The sequence below is a fragment of the Diadema setosum genome, chromosome 1, assembly GCF_964275005.1.
Source record: "Diadema setosum chromosome 1, eeDiaSeto1, whole genome shotgun sequence".
Taxonomy (NCBI): domain Eukaryota; kingdom Metazoa; phylum Echinodermata; class Echinoidea; order Diadematoida; family Diadematidae; genus Diadema; species Diadema setosum.
The window spans coordinates 34,541,018-34,563,307 of NC_092685.1; the positions used below are offsets into that span (position 1 = coordinate 34,541,018).

The following is a 22,290-nucleotide window of genomic DNA, read 5'->3' on the forward strand; positions in this document are numbered from 1 at the left end:
ACGAAGGTTCCGTTATTCCGAAGTTTCGTTTTTTCCGAGGCTTCATTTTAATATCCGAAACACACAATTCCCTATACCTAGAGGTTCGTTGATCCAAAAATGAAATTCGGAATAACGAACCTTCGGAATAATGAGCCTTCGGACGAATGAGCCTTCGGACGAATTAGCCTTCAGAGTAACAAACTTTTGCAATAACGAAATGTAACCCCCTTCCCACATACCGACGCACACCCGAACCGATACCACATTCCTTCCTGATGAAACGATTTCCCAATGTTGATAAATAAGACATAATGGACCGTATGCAGAAAAGCAGCATCTGCCCGCACGCAAGCTCCACTCCGAATTCATAACTATACAAATCTGCCAAACAAACTCATCAAATTCAAAGCTGCTGATAAAATCAATATCAACGTTTATGTCAGCAACAGCTTACTAGGTATCCCTCCCCACGCGCAGCTAAAAAACACATACGCAAAAAACTGACATAATAAACACATTCTTCCATCACACACACACACACACACACACACACACGCACAAACGGACACTAAATTATCATGTGCACGCGCACATACACACTTCCTTGAAACCATGACTTTTTACATGACATGTTTGCATGGATGTAGCCATGTAAGTTATGTGTTAGTATTTCAATGATTATGTCCAGAACGATATTACCCAGCAAAATGTGCTTCGAGGGCGGGCGACAATCCGTGCCGCCAGCCCCCGACACGGATTGTCGCCAGACGACAATCCGTGTAGGGGGCGACAATCCGTGCCGCCAACGCCCGTCACGGATTGTCGCCCCGAGCAGGAGGCGACAATCCGTGTCGCAACACGTGCGTCTCTACTCCTTTTGAGAAAGATGAGATTATTGACAAGCATGGCCTTCATCTTGGCTCACTGTTGTCTTCTTGTATCCTGGAACATTTGCTCCCTGTACCATATGTCCTAAAAAAAAATTACAACGGGACCCTCCGCAATGATAACTTTAAAAATAGTGAATCAATCCAAATACAATTTCAGGATACGAAACTATAACTTATTTCCCACATTTTACAGAAAACCCCATTCAATTTGCTTCAGTGGTCAAAGAGAAATGAGGAATTTTGTAGAGCATGTCAAGAATCTCTTCCCTCCAAGTTCTGTCTATTGTGTTCACACACAAGAGCATCCAAGTGCTAAACTTGCAAGAATCAGACTCATGACATGCTTTACAACAATCCACATTTCTCTGTGACCGCTTAAAGGGACTGTACAGTACTGGTTGAGGTGGGGATTCATGTTTTGAACATTCCTAAATGAGATAATGAAAAGCCTCTTATGAAATATGAAAGAGCATATAATTTTAAGAAGGATTCAATGTTTATTTGATGAAAATTGGTTTTCAAATGGCCGAGATATCCAAAAAAGTGCTAATAATAAAAGGCGACATGCTACAACTTTATTTAGGATCTCTTTGTTTCACCTTGTCTTGGGATATCTCGGCCATTTCAAAACCGCTTTTCATCAAATAAACTTTTGATACCCCTTAGAACTGCATGCTCTTTGACATTTCATAGAGTGGTTTCTGAATATCTCGCAAAACGTTCAAAGCTAAATCCTCACCTCGACCAGAACTGTACACACCCTTTAACAAAATTGAACGGGGTTTTCTGCAAAATAGAGCAAAGATGTTATATTTTAATGCCCTGAAGTAGCATTTAGACAGTTTATTCATATTGGGTGTGATCAATGCGAAAATCTGATTGTAATTTTTTTGGGGACATACTGTAGAGGCAGGTGATAAATTCTTTGAAGGTTTCATGGTGGTAGAAAGTTTAGTAGTGAAAGGCTTAAAGGTACACAATGCATTCTTCCTTGGGTATGTGTGTATGTGTGTAAGCCAGATTTTACTTATTCTCTTGAAAATGGTAAGAACATGCTTTAATACCAAAACGTCAAAGTGGGTAGGCCCTTTTTAGGGCTGTCATGATATGACATATTTCACATTTGTCACGTAATAATTTGTCTCATTTTATTAATGTTCATCATGTAGATCATGTAAGAAATTGATGTTATCGCAGTTGTTACAAAAGAAGTGCAGCTTTAAAGACAAAGGCGTGCATCAACATAACCATATAAGGAGATTTTGTGATGCACAAGGAAAGTAAAAGACAGTGTTTTGGAATTGAATGTTTTTAGGATGAGTAGACTCTATGTGACATTGAGATACGAGGAAAGGGTATCCCTGATAGTATGCCTCATACTATCTGGTATGTGGACGTCATTCACGACGTCAAACACAAGTTTCTAGCTAGGTCAAAACAGGACCATTTCAAAGAATTTTGGGTTTCCGCGGACAGGAAGTGATGACGTCAAGTAGAGGCTTGACCAATGCAAAATGAGATACTCAAGAAAGTTTTGACAGGCAGAAAACTCCAGCCAATAAGACAAGGCAAGTGCCAAATTGTGTCTGGCCCATTCGTGCAGAAGGAATTAATACTTTTTATAACTCCCAAAAGTTAATTGACCTGCTTATGACCTTTGACCTTGTGGTGACCTTCAACACCCCAAGGGACATTTACCATCCAAGTTTTGTCACAAACGGACAAAGGGATCAAAAGTAATGAGCCATAATCGAAACGCGCCATAAAAACTTAACATTGGGCCCTGAAAGTTTGTTGACCCCTGTCTGTGACCTTTGACCTTGTGACGACCTTCACCTCCCCAAGGGACATCTTCCATCCAAGTTTGGTCACAAACGGACAAAGGGATCAAAAGTTATGAGCCATAAACGAAATGCGCCCTGAAAACTTAACATTGGGCCCTAAAAGTTCGTTGACCCCTGTCTGTGACCTTTGACCTTGTGGTAACCTTCAACTTCCAAAGAGACATCTACCATCACCCAAGTTTGATTGCCATTGTAGCAACATGTGCCGAGTTACGTGTGATAAGAGAGTCTTGCAAGTAAACTGCAACGTATGACCTCAAATGACCTTTGACCTTATCATGTGACCTCTTACGGCACCATAACATGAAGGTACCCCAAGTGCATCCATCACCCAAGTTTGATTGCCATTGTAGCAACATGTGTCGAGTTACGTGTGATAAGAGAGTCTTGCAAGTAAACATTAACGTATGACCTCAAATGACCTTTGACCTTATCCTGTGACCTCCAACGGCACCATAACATGAAGGTACCCCCAGTGCATCTATGACCCAAGTTAGGTTGTAATCCAAGCAACTTATGTGAAGTTATATGTCAAAAGAGAGTCTTGCAGGTAAACTTTAACATAGAAAAGAGAGTCTTGCACATACTCTTTAATATATGACCTCAAATGACCTTTGACATCATCACATGATCTCCGACAACACCATAACATGAAGATACCCCTGGTGCTTCTATCACCCAAGTGTGGCTGCCATTGCTATAACAGTTGCCGAGTTATGCATCATAAGAGAGTCTTGCAGGTAAACTTTTAACATTTGTGACGGACGACGGACGGACGGACGCCATTTGGATCCCTTAGTCTCGCCTTCACCTCCGGTGGGCGAGACAAAAAGGGGGCAGGACTTCTGTAACAACTTTCTAGGAAATCACTTCATTTAAGGCCCCCTCAAAAACAAGGAAAAGTAGAAATTACGCGGAGCGTAATATATGTCCCCACCGGAAGTACATGTAGCATTTTGTAGCAAAATGTACAATACAGGTCAAAAATCAAGGTCAAAGGTCAAAATTCTGTGTAGAAGTTTTGAAGCCCTCACCTAGTGCCATCATATAAAGCAAACGGAATTGAAATTGGGTTAGAAATGGCGAAGGAGTAGCATTTCGTAGCCATTGTACAATATAGGTCAAAAATCAAGGTCAAAGGTCAAAGAAGTCAAAGGTCAAAATTCTGTGTAGAAGTTTTGAAGCCCTCACCTAGTGCCATCACATAAAGCAAACCGAATCGAAATCGGGTAAGAAATGGCGAAGGAGTAGCATTTTGTAGCAAAATGTACAATATAGGTCAAAAAATCAAGGTCAAAGGTCAAAATTCTGTGTAGAAGTTTTGAAGCCCTCAACTAGTGCCATCACATAAAGCAAACGGAATCGAAATCGGGTTAGAAATGGCGAAGGAGTAGCATTTTGTAGCAAAATGTACAATATAGGTCAAAGGTCAAGGTCAAAGGTCACAACTGAAATTCTGTGTACAAGTTTCAAAGCTCCCATGTAGTGCTATCATATAAAGCAAACAGAATCAAAATTGGCTCAGAAATGACAGAGAAGTAGCAAATTGAAGATTTTGATCACACACGGACGCACAGACAGACAGACAGACAGACGGACGGACACACACACGTACGGAGCCCGTTTCATAGTCCCCTGCTCGAACTCGTTCGGCGGGGACAAAAAAGTGTTTGTTTGCCTTTAATTGTCAAAACCCAAGAGGGTCGGTAGGTCGTTTTTTTTTTTTTTTTTTTTAATACCCTTTTTACCCATGCAATTTTGTAACTTTGGCAGGGCATCTCGTAATACACTCATCCTTCTGGCAATACTTCGAATTCTAGTTCAACTTTGTACAGGATGTGGCGCAAAAAACTCCAAGGGATTCATTCAAATTTACGTCTTGCCAGGGCCTGGTAGGCAAGGCAGAAACACTCACTGACAAACACTTATAACGTTCATCTTTGTTAAATTTTGCAAACAGCTCCAAAACAGTACCTTCCAGTGAGATGCTGGCAACTGAACTCCAAACAGTTTTGGAGCCATGACAGCTGGTAACGGATGCTGCAAAAGTAGCCATCTTGGCAGTCGCTGCGGCCGGTACGGTAGCTAACTGCGACCAGCAGCCTCATACGCATAGCGTAATGGGGCTGCGGACTGTAGCATTCAGGATCATGACAGGGTAGTATCGTGGACAAATATCAACTTAAAAAAAAAAATAAACTTGAAAGAGCAAAAAAAAAAAAATTAAAAAAATAAAAAACCCGACCCGAAATTTCCCTGATTTTCGGTCGGTCGCGAAGGGCAAACAAGCCATTTTTTTTTTGGCCTAATTTATTTTACATGGAGACCTATGGTCCAACAAATGTATAAATACTCAATGTTTAGGCGCAAAATTCAGATGCCATATAATTTACGGAACATTCAGGACCCAGCTACGGTACTTCGAGATTGCGAAGTTAGAGAGTAGCAGAGTGTTACTTGGAATCAGTGTGATTCAGGGATTGTTGCATTTCGGCTTGGACAGCCTGATCGTCCAGAAGAGAATCTAGGAAGATTTGAGTTTAAACCCCAACAACTGTTGGTGTTTAGGGTTCCAGAGAGAGCCACAGTTTGGGGTTCCAGAGAGGACCAAAAGTTTGGGTTCAGACAAGGACCGAAGTTGGGGAGCCAACGAAATGACCAGAAAGGGGAGACGACCCGCTACTTAAGGCAGGGCATCGTCGACAGCCTAGAGCAACCAAGCAGGGGGGCTTCTAGAATTAACAACCGAGCAGAGCAACCATGCTCAAGATCAAGCGAAATTGGAAATCTGTACTCAAGTTTGTACTACGTTATTATTGTAAACCATCACAACTTTGAGACCAGCATAATAAATATCATTGATTGTTATATTGTACGAATACTGTGTGATTGGCTACTTATTTCGAGGCACATGAGTTGCACAAGTCAAACGGAGTTGATTGAATGAATGGTCTGCTAACAATCTGCTGCATTTGGAGAAAGTCAACCTTTGACTACTGTAAAGGTGGATATTTTCGCGCGACTAATTTTTCGCGCTAGGCTGGGTCAGAAGAGTTTCGCGTGTTTTTAATTCCGCGGAATCAAGACATCACGCACAGGAACGTATGGCGAGCAAAAATATTCGCGTGTTTTTATTTTCGCGCTAGTTTCTGGTTGCGCGAAATGCGCGAAAATTTCAACACCGCGAAAATTTTCACTTTTACAGTATATAGAAAAGATCCCAGTCGCAGGGAGGACTTTCATTCTCCAAATTCAGAGGAAAGTCCCCTGTGACAAGGGCCACACACACACCCAAGAAAGAATATGTGGTGTACCGTTAAGCCACATCCTTGGAAACCTTTGAAGATGGTGTATCTGGCATATAGCAAAACAAAGTCTTTGCTCGGTGGTACCCTTAAAGTATTAGACTGTTTGGAGTTCACAGCACACTGTAAGGCAATGCTTCATTAATTTGCCATTTTACATCCTTGCAGAGGACATAATCAAGTGTCTAATAGATTTTTCCTAACCTGACATTTTCTGGACTGACAAGTACTAGTTGCATATTTCAAGTCTTTTTTTCTGACGCTAACCTTGACTAGGGAGTGTTCAATCCTTCCTTCAACACTCAGACTTCTCCATGTCTCATCCTCTGCAGCCTTCTTGGCTCCCTTACCAAGACCCTATCACATAAAGAAGACAAATGCAAGAATTAGAAAGAGAGGGGAACCACAGATGAATTGTAAATCTACAGATGGTAGAGCAAAGTTAGGCAAGAAGGAAGGTTGAACAAGAGAAACTGAAAATGATTTAGGACAAGACACAAAGAAAACACAAGAGACCCAGGGGTCTCACACTCATTGAGTATCACAAATTCACCTGCCACGCAGTTACCAATCTATATTACGTAACTACCATAGCTTATCGCTTACAATTTGAGAAAAGATTTGAAAAGATTCCTTAATTTGGGGGGTTTTGCCTGTTTCCCCCCTACTTCAGGCAATGTGCTTATGTCTCCCCCCCCCCCCCCCCCCGTGAGGAATCATGCCCATTCATACTGTATACATCACCCAAGCGATAATACCTGAAAGGGGGGGGGGGGGCCTCAGAGGGGGTACCCCTGGCTCTGCCATGAACAAACTTGAAACTACAGTCATCAATACACTAACTCGTGGCATTAACTTAGCTCTACCACTTCTGGTTCTGACAAGAAGATTCTCAAATATTCTTCAATTTTTGGGGTTTGGGTCCCCTTAGGGCCCCCCAGGTGGGCATGCAGTGCCCATTTGTACATATCAAGATCCTATCCCCCAAGGAATGCTACCTGCCGAGTTTGGTGAAAATCTGTCATGGGGTTTTCAAGAAGAAAATGAAAATGTAAAAAGTTTACGCACGATGGACGATGGACGAAGAGCGATTACAATAGCTCAGGTGAGCTAATAAATCTATTCTGAATTTAAGAGTTGGAAGCAAGGTATATCATTAAAGTAGTGATAAAAATATGGGAGTGAGCTGTAGGAAAAGAAATGGGATGAAAACAGGAAAGGATTATGTTGATGTAATGCCCCAGTCACATAGACATCCCGGATCACCCCGGACCACCCCGGATCTGATCTGGGGAGAGATCCGTGTTGACGCCGGGAGGCCAACACGGCAACTTTTGGAGGTCAAAAACATCCGGCGTCATCCGGGGATTGCCGTGTTGGCAGAGCAATCCGGGGTGGTCCATGTGGCTGCCGTGTAGCTGTCGTGTTGATCCTTGTAGATGTCGTGTTTGTCCGTGTAGACGCCGCGCTCTTCTGGCCTTATCCGTGTAGCTGCCGTGTTGATACCGTGTGTACAGTCATACCAAAATCCCGGATCTCCCCGGATATCCCCGGACGTCCCCGGATCACCGTGTAGATCCTTGAGCATCCGTGTTTATATGTGACTGGGGCATTAGCTAACAAAACTACTAATTTCTAGATATATAACACACAAATGTTCAAAGGAAATGCAATTGAGTTCTTTCTGATTATACATACAGCTCTCAGATTGTAGCTAAAAAACATTGCCATTATCCATGGAAAGCTGACATTGCACACATACAAAGCAAATAACATACTATGGGGCCTGCATCAAGCCACCTATGCACAATTGTGTACTGGTCCCCTAAAAAAAACAAAAAAACAAAAAAACAAAACAAAAAAAAAAAACCCCAAAGAAAGAGAACAATTTGACTATGGAGTACAGTCTACTGGGATTCACCTGTTTCATACTCAATCACTATATCTGCTATATCAGATATTTGACACAGCTCATTAATCTTTGACCACTGACTGGGGATTGACCTTTCACCTCTTCACACAAGGGAAACATTTCCAAATCCCTTTCTATCCATCACACACAAGGGCTTCTAACTAGTAGAGTTCATTGCCAGAAAATAATATATTAGTTAAATCTCGGTGAACTCCCACTTTGACATCTGACCTTTCACTTGTAATTTCGGGCAATTAATTGTTATTTATCTTTATCTTTCTTACCGAATGATATTCTAGATGTACATGTATAGTCCCTGCTGATGTCAAAATTAAAAAATGACATTTTAAGCCAAAGTACAGTGACCTTTACTCTGGCATATTCATTCAAATAATTGTCAACTATTTTCACCTTCCATCAACTAGCCAAAGGTATGATTGCTTGTTTTTTTTCTCTGCAAAAGTGCACTTAAATTTGGTCTAAAAATTTGACCTTACATCACTATCATTCACAAAAGCCATTGCCTGTTTATTACCTGCCCCTTCTAACAAATCATTTGAAATTACTAGATTAAGTTAAAGCTGGAAATGCCAATTTCGCCAATGGTCAATGACTTTTAACCTCAAGGGATATTATTTCCCACGGAGTCTAATCAGCAAATTTACATCTCATGTTGCATACCTAGACCAGGGAGGTGAGTCACCTCCCTACCTAGACCAAGTATCAAGAAAATCTATCGAGCAGATTTTCCTTATAATGATGATGAGGGATGGACAGATATCCCAAAATAACAATGCCTCTAACACCCTTAACTTAGCATAACAAGGAATAACAGCATTGAAATGAAGCCAGAATATCACTTCCAATTTCTTGTGTCTTTGAAGGTCTACTGTGAATAGCAAAAGGTGTTTGTTAAAGATATGCAGACTGTGCTGCATGTAAGTGTTACATGCTATGATATTAAAATGGCCTTTTAGTTGCTCTGCATTTATATGTATACCATAAGCATGAAATATAAGGCCCCGAGTTGGTCTCTTGACAGTCATCAAGCTGGATACAAACCAACCTCAAAAAGGCTCTCAAATATTGTCATGTTCGCATCACCCTGACCTAAAACTTTTCTCAATTTGATCAGCTTTTGTGTACAAAACTTTTCATTTCATCCAAATTCTTTGTGCCAGAATTATCAAATACGCTCACCTCTGCATACTCTAGCAGTTTTTCTGTAGCTGCCGGATCCTTGTCCCACAGGAGGTCCTCACAGAGACGCAGGAGTTTGGGCTCAATGTCGATATAGAGGGGGAGGTTGCCAGCATTGACTATACCCATGTCCATTCCAGCCTGATGATTGATGAGGAAAATGCATCAGTACATTATGAAATAACTTAAGACACAGGTACATAATTGCAAATACACATGTTTATATCTACACACAAAAGAACTACAAATTATAGTGACTGGTATGCCTACGGCATTATGAATGGTTCTCCCAATAGGTTTAGTGTATGTCTTGACAAAGTGGTTTGACAGTTTCACATAATAGGCAAAGATTTATATGACATGTTTGTCAAAAATGTGTCAAGTATTTACTTCCTTGAACTAGGTTTCATTTGGATGGATGGCTAAATTAAGAGAGCAGGCATTCAGGGATTTGAACATTTTCACTTGACCTTTGAAATTGCCCATTGACTCCATGGCCCGTAATTCTTCTATCACAGGAAAATGGTGTAAACTGGATGATAATATTTTTGATATAATAACTGATCTCGGTATTGCAAGGAAAAGGAAACCTTATTGTGGAGGAAAAGGTATAAAGAGATTGAATAGGCATATGACTCGCTGGCAGACAAGTTCTCCTGCTTCTAGTACATCTAATTCCACAGCAAAGCAAAGTACTGAGCAATGTCATGAGAAACGATTTCAGCGTCCTCAGTCAAGAGAGAATATCTCCTTCTGCATGATGAATGCAAGATCACTGAAAAATAAACCTGTGGATTTCATTGATTTTGCAACTGAGAATGATCTTCATGTCAATGGTGTATGCGAAACATGGCTGTCGCCAGATGACATTGCTACGGTTGGCCTTCTTACTCCAAGTGGATTTCTATTCCAACATGTTCCATGTAAGCACAAGAGAGGTGGCGGTGTTGCAGTGCTCATCCGGAGCAATCTGAAACATGAAATCATCAGCTCTTCATGCAACTATAACACCTTTGAGTTGATCCAGATTGAAATTCTGCATAAGACACGGAATATTCACCTAATGATAGTATATAGACCTCCTAATCTAAACCAGTTCAATGATTTCCTTGAAGAATTTTCTACTCTTCTGGATGAACAACTTGCAGACAGTAGTGACCTCATAGTATCAGGTGATTTCAACATTCAGATGGACCTGCCTTCGCCAAATACCAAGAAGTTCACAGATCTGATAGCTAGCCATAATCTTAAGCAGCATATACAATAAGCCACCCATTCCCGAGGGCACATACCTGATTTGCTGAGACAAGATGATGTGACAACTGTCCAAAATATCAGGGTCTGTGAGGGCATCTCTGACCACGCTGCCATAATGTGTGAAATCAACACTCCTGTCAAAATCTCCTACAAGCAATGACATCAACGCGGAAAGTGCGATAAAAAAAATTGGTATGCTGCATGAAGATCCGATGATGGAATCTCTTCCTTCTGTTTGCTCAAGTGCTGAAAACGTTGAAAAAGCTATCAGCAGTTATAACTCTACTTTGTCAACTGTTCTGGACAAGTACGCCCCTATCCAGAAGTGCTGTATTACCCTTCACCCAAACACTCAATGGTATAATGAAGAAACTGCTAGTGTGAAACTGAATCGAAGGCAATTAAAAAGAAAATGGAGGAAATCGTTGTTGGAGATTGATAGGCAGTTGTATTGTAAACAACGTCAGTATGACCGTTCACTACTCAGGAAAGCGAAAACTGAATATCACTCCAAACAAGTTAATGACTGTGGAAAAGACACAAAGAAACTCTTTCAAGTTGTAAACAAGCTGCTTGGCAGAAAACAGACATCCCTTCTACCTGAGCATGATTTTAACAAAGAATTGGCAAACCAGTTTAATTAGTTTTTCTTAGATAAGATAGCGAATATACGCTTGTCCTTACTGTGTGTCCATGTGGATAAAACTGAAGCTGAAGTTGCTACTTCAAAATTAGACTCACTAAATCCAGACACTGTAACTGATGTTAAGAATATGATTATGAAGTCTCCAAATAAGTCATGTGAATTAGACCCTTTTTGTACAGATCTGATTAAAAAATGTGTATCAGTGACAGCCCCTGCCATTACGAGCATAATAAATGGCAGTTTTGCAGCAGGTGTTGTGCCAAATGAATTGAAAACAGCGGTGATATTTCCAACCCTCAAAAGACCTCATTTAGATAAGAACATGTTACACAATTATCGACCAATTTCAAACCTGCCATTTGTTAGCAATGTTATGGAACATGTTTCCTTCTCACGCCTATGAGACTACTCGCAGGAGACTGAATTTCTTGATAGCCACCAATCAGCGTATCGCCCTGATCATAGTGTAGAGACATTATTTACTGACCTAACTGATCAATCAGATGGATGCTGGGAATATCACTGCAGTTGTTTTACTTGATATGTTGGCAGCTTTTGATATGGTGGACCATTCCATTCTCACCCACACTCTCAGATCTGTTGGTGTCACAGGACTTGCATTAGAGTGGTTTCAATCTTACCTTACCAGCCGTTCACAATATGTTAAGATCAATGACAGTAACTCTAATCCGGCTGCACTTACTTGCGGTGTCCCGCAAGGGTCTGTAGGTGGACCACTTCTGTACTCTCTGTATCTTTCAAGGATTAGGCACATTTTTGAAAGACACAACATTCAGTATCACTGTTATGCAGATGATATACAAATATTTGTATCTTTTTCACCAACCAGGACTGAACTCTCTGAAGCTTTAAAGCGATTAGAATTATGTATTGATGATGTTAAGACATGGACGGAAAGAAATGGTCTGAAATTTTATGACAGTAAGTCAGAATTTATTCTGATAGGATCCAAACAGATGTTGTCTAAAAGTGAATTCTGATACATGTTATGTTAGAATTGGCAATAGTAATATCAAGCCTTTGAACAAAGTTCGTAATCTTGGTGTTGTTTTTATGCAAATCTAACATTCACAGACCACATTTCATATGTATCCCAATCTGTAAGATTTCATTTGCGTAACCTAGGCTCAATTCGGAGATATTTCACTAGATCAGCAGCAGAAAAACTGATGCATGCTCTTATTTCTTCTTGTCTAGATTTCTGCAATTCTCTGTTTTGCAGCCTTCCACAAAAAGAACTCAGTAAATTGCAATGTCTTCAGAATTGTGCCGCAAGATTACTTACTTTCACAAAGAAAACTGCATACTATCCCAATACTTCGGTCCCTACACTGGCTCCCTGTAGAAAAACGTATTAACTTCCAGATTCTTCTTCTTGTTTACCGTACATTGCACAAATATGCCCCTGCCTACTTTCAAAATACTCTTCATCTTCACCAACCACCACGAAATCTCCATTCATCAAACTCGCTAAAATTACAGGTACCTTGAATCAAGCACAATTGGGGGGGATCGTGCTTTTTCATACATGGGCCCAAAACTTTGGAATAGCCTTCCAAAATCTCTTCGACAAGCATCTTCTATTGTTTTAAAAAGAACCTCAAGACCTACCTTTTTAATTTAAATTGACAATTGTTTACCTATATGTATATGTATACGTATATTGTTTGTTTGTTTATTGTTCTTATTATCTTCAGTGATACTGTTGTAACGTGATACATTATGTACTCTGTTCTATAGCACCATGAGTATCTTTTTAGGTAGAATGCGCGCTTTATAAGAGTCTCTCCATTATTATTTCTTCAAATAATCACTAACTGGTTAACATCCATATTCATAGCAATACTTTGAGCTAACTCAAAATATGGGAAAAATTCTGACATTTTCCCTTGACCTTTGACCCCATGGCCAAAATCTGTACCTACTATTAGTAATCATTACATACCTAGTTTTATTAAGTTTATGCATCGAGTAATCTCCAGGGTATGGAGAAAAAGTGACAAGTGTAATTTCAGCCACATTAAATAGTAGAATTTTAGCATTTTTACCAAAGATAGTAGAGAGTAGAAGAAGATAGGAAGGCGCGTGATAATAATGGAAACAAAATGGCTACCCTACATGACGATACAAAAGAGAGCTAAGTACAAACTCAGTACACCTACACGGTGTAGAAACATCATTATTTCCATAGGTAGTGGTATTTTTATTATCTTAAAAAGATTTACAAATTATAGTCATAGCTTTTTTTTTATTAAGGGGATTATTTTGAAGAACGAGATTTTACAGTGATAAGGATTATTTTGTGGAGGTAAAAATTCGGCAACAACATGATCTGAAAACAATCAAAGATGCCTGATAAACAAAAACTTCAAAGACAGTGCGTCTCGGGCAAAGACGCACATCACCTGAGAAGCACTGTCTTTGAAGTTGTTGTTGTTGTTTATCAAGCGTCTTTGAGTGGTCTCAGGTGATGTACGTAATACGCTTGAGGACCGCGCACTGTCCATTTGTTTTGTACAGGATTAGCGCGCACTTTCCTGTCTTTTCAGTTAAGCGTGTTTGATTTTTACTCAACGTTTGACATTCGACCTTTGACCCAATGGCCCAAAACTTCCCCAGAGAATCCCTATCCGGTATTACAATCATACACTAAGTTGCAAAGAAATACACTTATTTACCTCCAGGCACTGCATGGTTATGGGGTAAATAGTGACATTTTGAGAATTTGACCTAGAAGTCATTAGAGAAACACTGTGACAGGCAGTACATGCTCATATGTATACTAAGTTTCATGATGCTTCCTTGAGCCATTTCCAAGATATGGAGAAAAAAAGTGAAATTTTAGCATTTTCACTAGACCTTTGACCCCTTGGCCCAAAACCTTCCCTGAGGAATCTTTATTTGGTAAGATATGTATACACTAAGTTTCAAGAAAACATCTTTGCATGGGTATTGCAAAGATATGGGGGAAATAGTGACAATTTGCACACTAATATCCATCGCAAATTATTTCTTGTCCACTGATTGGTCGAGGGCATTGAAAGTGACAAAAAAGATTTCCACCAGGAAAATCTTAGTTCATCTTTTTCCCTAGGGAGACTGTACAAAAAACTATATCATGCTGCCATGCCAATACGCTTAAAGCGCACGCACACCATTCTTTGTCACAAGTGCATATTTTCATGCATGAGACATCATGTCATAGCACAGCTTTCTACCAAATGCATGTCGTCTACGCTCATGAGAAGGTATTGCACAGTCAATGCGTACTCTTTTATGTGTAATTTTGTGCATGGAAAAAGAAATAACTTTAGATTGCTGAACCACCCACTCTACTTTGCTGTTACTCTTAAAATTCATTGGGAGGGGTATAAAACAGATATACCAGGGCCACTGTTAGAGGTTCTGGTTAAACTATGTGCCTTTGGTGACTTCAATAGCACTACTGAAGTCACCTCATGCACTTAGTTTCAACCAGAACCTCTCAGGCCTTGTATACTATGTCCACTTCTACACACACACATAGGCTAAATATCATTAGGATACCTCAAACAGTTTTTAAGTCACACTGTCCACAAACTTGATTGCAAACAGATCAAAGGATGGACGAAAGGACGGACAACCTGAAAGCATAATGCCCCAGGTGACACTCTGTGGTGGAGGTGTAAAAAAATATGCACGTTTTGGACTGCCTTATTGTCAGCTGGCTATCGTTCATCAACATTCCAAATGAACAGTTAGTTTAGAGCAGTCTATATTATAAATTTATGCCAAAACATATAGTTCTCAGAAGGGTCAAGAATTCATCTTCCACTATTTTGAATTTGCTTGCAATACATTGCATGGGTCTATATCACAAAATTTATCTGGCTGACATGATTGCCAAGATGACGAGCTGTCAAACTTGCAAGTATTTTGAGATCTGAAGTAGATTATGTCTAGTGCAAGCTAGTGCACAATTTTTTCTATTCCTACCTAAGTTTAGAACCCTCCCCATTTTAGTAGTGGGTAGGTAGTGATCCACAAGCGGTGTTGAACTTGCCTTTTTTTCTGTGTGTAAACATTATTACAGTTGCCCTCTACACACATTAGAACCTGTGCGAGGATTCATAGTCACTGTGTACACAAGTATTGCACACGTAGGACTATCTAGTATGTTTATGTATTGTGAAATAATACTTTACATAATTCTGTTTTCTCTGATTGGTAGCACAACAACCTCATTTCAAATACAGTAAACCTCGCTTAAGTCGACATCGCACAAGTCGACAACTCGCTTAAAGGACAAGTTCACCTTCATAGACATGTGGGTTGAGTGAATGCAGCAACATTAGTAGAGCACATCACTGAGAGTTTGAGGAAAATCGGACAATCCGTTCAAAAGTTATGAATTTTTAAAGTTTCTGCTCAGTCACGGCTGGATGAGAAGACTACTATAGCTTGTGATGTCACATGAGTACAACGATATAAAGAAGGCATAAAGAAAATTCAACATATTTTCACTTTTCTCTCATAACAAAAGAACACTCGACTTCTCTCTTTCAGATGGCAAGGGGAATCCCTTAACATACATCAGTAACGAGTCGAAGAAATGTGCACTTTATTAAAAAAAACACAAAGGTTTGTGAAATTCTCTTTTTATTTTCCTCATACCGTTGTACGCATGTGACATCATATACTGTAGTAGTCTCCTCATTCAGCAGTGATTGCACAGATGCTTTAAAAATTCATAACTTCTGAACAGATTGTCGGATTTTCCCCAAACTTTCACTGATGTGTTCTACTAATATTGTTGCATTCACTCAATCCATATGTATATGAAGGTGGACTTGTCCTTTAAGTCGACATGATAAAAATGTCCCGATTTTTGCCTTTGTTATTCCTTGAAAATTTCCTTGTATTAGTCGACATTTATAAGTCGACAACTCGCCTTAGTCGACATGATTTTCAGTGCCAACTGAACTGAAATACGTGTCAATTCCCTCATCTAAGTCAACATAATTTTTCGCTCGAATTCTTATCGCAGTTCTCTGAAAAAGAATTGTTTTCCCGCTCCGATTCGCAGCATTTCTTCTCGCTAATTCGCTAGTGTACGCGCCATGCATCCATTGTCTTGTACGCCTGAATGGAAAGGGTATACACTCATTTATACTATGTACTACACATAGTACAGGTGTTTGTGTCTGTGTGTATCGTTTGGTGCAGGTCAGTGTGATGCAACTTAAGGTGCAAACGTCAAAATCAAATGCAGGTGTATCAAATCACACGCAACTTTACATTCAAACGCAAGTGCGTTGCTGAAAAGACTTGCGTTTGATAATCATATGAAACTAGAAAATAATTGTATGAACCTGAAACTCAATTGCGTTTAAAGGCAACTCTGAAAATCAAATGCAAGTCCATCAAATCACACGCCACACCGTATCAAACGCAAGAGCGTGGCAGAGAAGACTTGTGGTTTTCATACGAAACTAGAAACTGCGTTTAAACGCATCTATAAAAATCTACGAAAGTGCATTGTTGAAAAGACTTGCATTATTTTTTATTTCGTACGCAAAATTAAAAATTAAACGCAACTCTAAAAATCAAATTAAGGTCCATCAAATCACATGGAACGCTGAAAAGACTTGCGTTTGATGATCATGCGAAACTAGAAAATTTAAGGAAATTAAAACTCATTTGCGTCTAAAAATCAAATGTAAGTCCATGAAATCACACGCAACGCAGAAGACTTGCGGTTTTTGTACGAAACTAGAAACTGCGTTTACACGCATCACAAAAAATCTACGGAAGTGCGTTAGTGTTGAAAAGACTTGCGTTATTTTTCATTTTGTGCGCATAATTGAAAATTAAACGCAATTCTGAAAATCAAATGCAAGTCCATCAAATTACACAGAACACTGACAAGACTTGCGTTTGATAATCATACGAAACTTGAAAATTGTAGGAAACTAAAACTCAATTGCGTTTAAACACAAATCTAAAAACCAAATGTAAGTCCATCAAGCACGCAACGCTGTATTTAAATGCAAGAGCGTTGCAGAAAAGACTTGCGGTAGTTGTGATTTTCGTACGAAACTACGTTTAAACACATCTCTGAAAATCTACGGACGTGCGTTAGTGTTACAAAAGACTATAATATTTATTTTTTATTTCGTACGCAAATTTAGAATATCAAACAGAAATTTCGCCGTGACCAAACTTAGTCTGCACTATAAATGCAGGGGAAAGACATCGCAACATTTACACGTTTCAAACTACCAAAACACATGCTGCCTCACTAAATGTCAATGAAAAAATGGTAACAAATTATTGTATCAGTTCGCTATGCTGAAGGTTGAAATCTCAGTCCAAAGTTAAATTAGTCCAACAATGGAAAGAGGTTTGTTTTCACGAAGGTTAGTTAATCCGAAAATAAGATGTCGTTTTCGGATTGACAACTTTTCCTTCTTTCTTTTTTTTTTCAGACGGGCCCACGCCGTACAGAGCGGTAATGTTGCGAATCGGAGCACGAGAACAATCATTTTCAGAGTATGGCAATAGAAATTTACGTAAAACAAATATGGCGACTTATGGAAGGAAAATCATACATATTTCAACTCGGTCAGCACTGAAAAATCATGTCGACAGACTCATACGAATTTACACGCATATCTTTGCAGCAACGCACTTGAACTTAAATCGCAAAGTTGCATACAATTTTGGGGATTGTGTTTGATTTTTCAAATTAAGTTTGAAAAGTAAAGTGTCTAGAAACGGGCCCAGGTTTCCGATCCCGCTGTCTCAAAATCTCTCTAGAGGTTTGGGAATTGCGCGTTGTCCTTCCTAATCCGCGCAAGATTTATGCATGAACTAAAACATTATTGTTGCTAATGTCAGAAGGCATGTTTTGGCGGCAAAAGGAGTAAGATGTGGATAGCATGATCCAAATCTTACTCTGTACAGGGGAAATGTGTTTTCATTTATAAGTCGACAAAATAACGACTTAAGCGTAAGTCGACGTGTTTTTCTCAGTCCCGATTATGTCGACTTATGCGAGGTTGACTGTATCTGTAATATAGCATAAATATCTTAAAATAAAGTGGGATGTACTTAATTAAAAAAAAATCAACAGCTTTATTGCGGGTCATGGTTAAAAGCACCTCATTGTACCTCATGATGCACCTCATCGTATACGTCCCGTGTATACGATGTGCACTGCACTTCCCATTGCACCATTATAGGCCGCTATTATGTAATGTCACTCATTGTAAATGATTCTGATTTTGGAATAGATGACCAACAGTTAGTCAACCACACAAGCCAGTACTTCACTATCAATGAATTTAACAGTCAATTTTTTTTCAATAAGGCAAATCAGATTTGTGCTAATTTCAGTTTAATTCATCTTAATTCAAGAAGCTTAACTAAAAATTTTGATACGTTTGAACTATTTTTAAGTTCCCTCAATGATTTTCCATTTTTCGTTATAGGAGTTACCGAAACATGGTTGCACACCAATTCCCGGACCTATTTGGCATTGAAAATTATAATTTTATTCGTAATGACAGAAAGCATGGCATAGGAGGTGGGTTGCCATTTACATTAACATCAAATTAAATTCAAAATTCGAACTGATTTGTGTATTCAGGGAGCAGAAAGTTTATTTATTGAAATCTTAAATGATAATGAGAAAAATATTATAGTTGGTACCATTTACCATTCTCCACAAAATGACGTTCAATCTTTTTTTGACAACTTCGACCAATGTGCTAACGAAATTCTTGGAGAAAGAAAATCCATTTTTTTGATGGGAGATTACAATATAGATTTATTACAACCCACCCATTTCCATGACATATTACTTTCCAACTCACTGCATCCCCACATCAATAAACCTACCAGAATAAATAACGCCACCCATAGTAAAACATTAATAGATAATATACTGTCTAATGTTATAACTGAATTCTGTATGAACAGTATTCTTTATTCAGATATATCTGATCATTTACCGATTTTTATGATTAATGATAAATCTGTAATAACTCCAATACGCCGCCAACCCAAACAATATTTGAAAATGTATCGAAATGAAACGCCACAAAATATTGATTCATTGAATCAAGATTTATTCGAAGAACAATGGAATGACGTCTTTGAACTCCAAGATGTTAATTCTTCCTACGAAATTTTCTTACAAAAACTATTAGATTATTATGATAAACATATTTCTTTAACTCCCAAAACAAATGGAAGGAAAAGAGCTCGGCAACCATGGATTACTCAAGGTCTTATACATTCCATTCTTACTCGAAACCGTCTTTATAAAATATCTCTGAGGAAACCTACTCCTGAAAACGTGAAAAGGTATAAAACATATAGAAACAAATTATCTACCTTGATTCGAGTTTCACGTAAATCATATATTTCAAATAAACTCAAATCTAATAAGGATGATAAAAGTGCTCTTTGGCAGATTGTTCAATACTCAAAAAGAAACCTATGGAATGTCCTGATAGCATTACTCATAATGATAATGTTATTACCAATCCTGACCAAATTGCAAATATTTTTAACAATTTCTTTGTTAATGTTGGTCCTTCTCTAGCAGCATCTATTCCCATAAATGATATCAAAAATCATAAAGATTACTTACCTGAAAGCAATCAAAATTCTTTGTTTTTTACTCCAATTAATGAATTGGAAATTATTGATATTGTTCGATCTCTGAAATGTAGTAAATCCTGTGGGCCTGATAACTTAAGGGTGAATTTCTTGAAAAAAATAATTTACCCCTTAGCAGCCCCTCTCACCCATATATCTAATCTATCCCTACTTAACGGTAAGTTTCCAGACTCTTTCAAAATCGCCAAAGTTATCCCCATTTATAAAAGAGAAGATCCATCAATGGTGAAAAATTATAGACCCATCTCATTGTTACCTGCAATATCAAAAATTTTAGAAAAAGTAGTTTATAAGCATCTCTCCTCGTTCATGATTGAAAATGAAATATTAAATGTGAATCAGTTTGGTTTTAGGAAAGGATTTTCTACCGATTATGCCATAATCAAATCTGTTGATAATATTATTGATGCGCTTATTAAAAAGGAGCACATAATTGGAGTCTTTATGGATCTTAGTAAAGCATTCGACACTATTGATCATGACATTTTACTTGAAAAATTACATAATTATGGCGTGAGAGGGATTACTTTGTTGTGGTTTAGAAGTTATCTAAGTCATCGAAAACAATATGTTGCATTTAAATCCAGTCACTCATCATATTTGAACGTGTCATGTGGTGTCCCTCAGGGATCTATCCTCGGGCCCCTACTTTTTTTGATTTACATTAATGATATTATCAATTCCTCTCCTCATTTAAACTTCATCTTATTTGCAGACGACACCCAACGTTTTTTATTCCCACAAGGATATTGTAACACTGGTTGATACATTAAATATGGAATTAAGTAATATTTCGAAATGGTTTAGAAGTAATAAGCTTTCATTGAATATTGATAAAACATGTTTTATACATTTTCATACGCTTCAATCTCAACCCACCCTTCCTCAAAGTATTTCTATTGATGATATAAACATTGCTGAGAAATATTCAACCAAGTTCCTAGGAGTGACCCTAGATAGCAATCTAACTTGGAACACTCATGTCCAGAATATTATAACAGCAATATCTAAAGCAATTGGTGTTTTAAGGAGAATAAAATACTTAATTAATGATCAAACTTTAAAGGGTGTGTACAGTTCTGGTCGAGGTGAGGATTTAGCTTTTAACGTTTTGCGAGATATTCAGAAACCACTGTATGAGATGTCAAAGAGCATGCAGTTCTAAGGGGTATCAAATGTTTATTCGATGAAAATCGTTTTTGAAATGGCTGAGATATCAAAAAACAAGGTGAAACAAAGAGATCCTGATCAAGTTGTGGCACGTCGCCTTTTATTATTAGCACTTTTTGGGATATCTAAGCCATTTGAAAACAAATTTTCATTAAAATAAACGTTGAATCCTTCTTAAAATTACATGCTCTTTCATATTTCATAAGAGGCTCTTCATTATCGCACTTAGGAATGTTCAAAACATGAATCCCCACCTCAACCAGTACTGTACAGTCCCTTTAATGATGTTATACAACACCTTATTTCTACCATATGTAATGTACTGCAATATTGTATGGGGCAACTGTAGCAAAACCAAATTGAACACAATTTTTCTTCTCCAGAAAAAGGCTCTTTGTATATGCGCACACTCAAATCTTTTGGCTCACACTGATACCATATTTTATCGCCTAAAAACTCTAAAGGCCCATGATATACATTTATACCTAACTGCCATATTTATGTATAAACACATTCGAAATTTATTACCATTTTTCCATAATGCCCTAGTAACCAACGACCATATTCACCCATACCCTACCCATCATTCCCATGATTTTCATTTAAGTAATCCAAAGCTTTTACTTGCTCAAAAGTCGATTAGACATCACGGTCCGGATACACGGAACACTCTTCCTGAGGAGTTGAAACAGTGTGCCTCCTTGTTTTCATTCAAAGCAAACTTAAAGAAGCATATTTTACTACAGTATACTTCAAATACGAATTAAGCATGAATAATTTATATGACTCATGTTGGTCTCCCGATAGCAACATCGTATGTCGTTCCCTCTTCCAGCAAACCAATTTTATTATTCTAAATTCCAGCCTACATTGTATCTACCCCTGTGCACTTTCAAGCACTTGCACGCACATTCACCACCATCACACATCAGAGTTTATTTTCCCCTGCTATCTTCGCAGCAGAATTTGCATTGTTACGAATTTAATACGTCCCTACCTTTTCCTCGGGCCGGCCATCTTTTCAAGCAATGCTTACTACAGGGTTCCCACAGAAATTTGAAAACAGAATTCCATGACTTTTCCATGACTAAATTGCTGCTTTCCATGACTTTCTTTCTGGCACGGTTTCCAAATTAGACACGTTATGATGGCCTCCACCTCCCCTCACAGCCATCCGTTCCACCCACTATCTTACTCATGACATGTACATCTATTATCATTAGTTTATGTCCCGGGAGTTATGTAGAATTTGGGATGTCACAAAACTGGGAAAAATGGAAATCATGAACACCAATTATAATACCAGAGTATGATCACAGAGTATGAGAATTGCGAGACACGACAAACTGGAAAGCTGCCCTAGCTAAGAGGTAAATGCAATTCCCTGACTTTTCCC

The 22,290-nt window shown here is 38.6% G+C and overlaps 1 protein-coding gene across 1 annotated transcript in view; it reads right to left on the minus strand.

Annotated features, from left to right (window-relative positions):
• LOC140235702 (methionine synthase-like) overlaps positions 1-22,290 on the minus strand; it is a 304,954-nt gene that overhangs the window by 174,727 nt on the left and 107,937 nt on the right. Inside the window, exons 13-14 of the mRNA XM_072315720.1 lie at positions 9,134-9,274; positions 6,289-6,378 (exon numbers count right to left, since the gene is read on the minus strand). Of these exons, the coding sequence (XP_072171821.1) occupies positions 6,289-6,378; positions 9,134-9,274 (231 nt within the window). The remainder of the gene's footprint in view (positions 1-6,288; positions 6,379-9,133; positions 9,275-22,290) is intronic.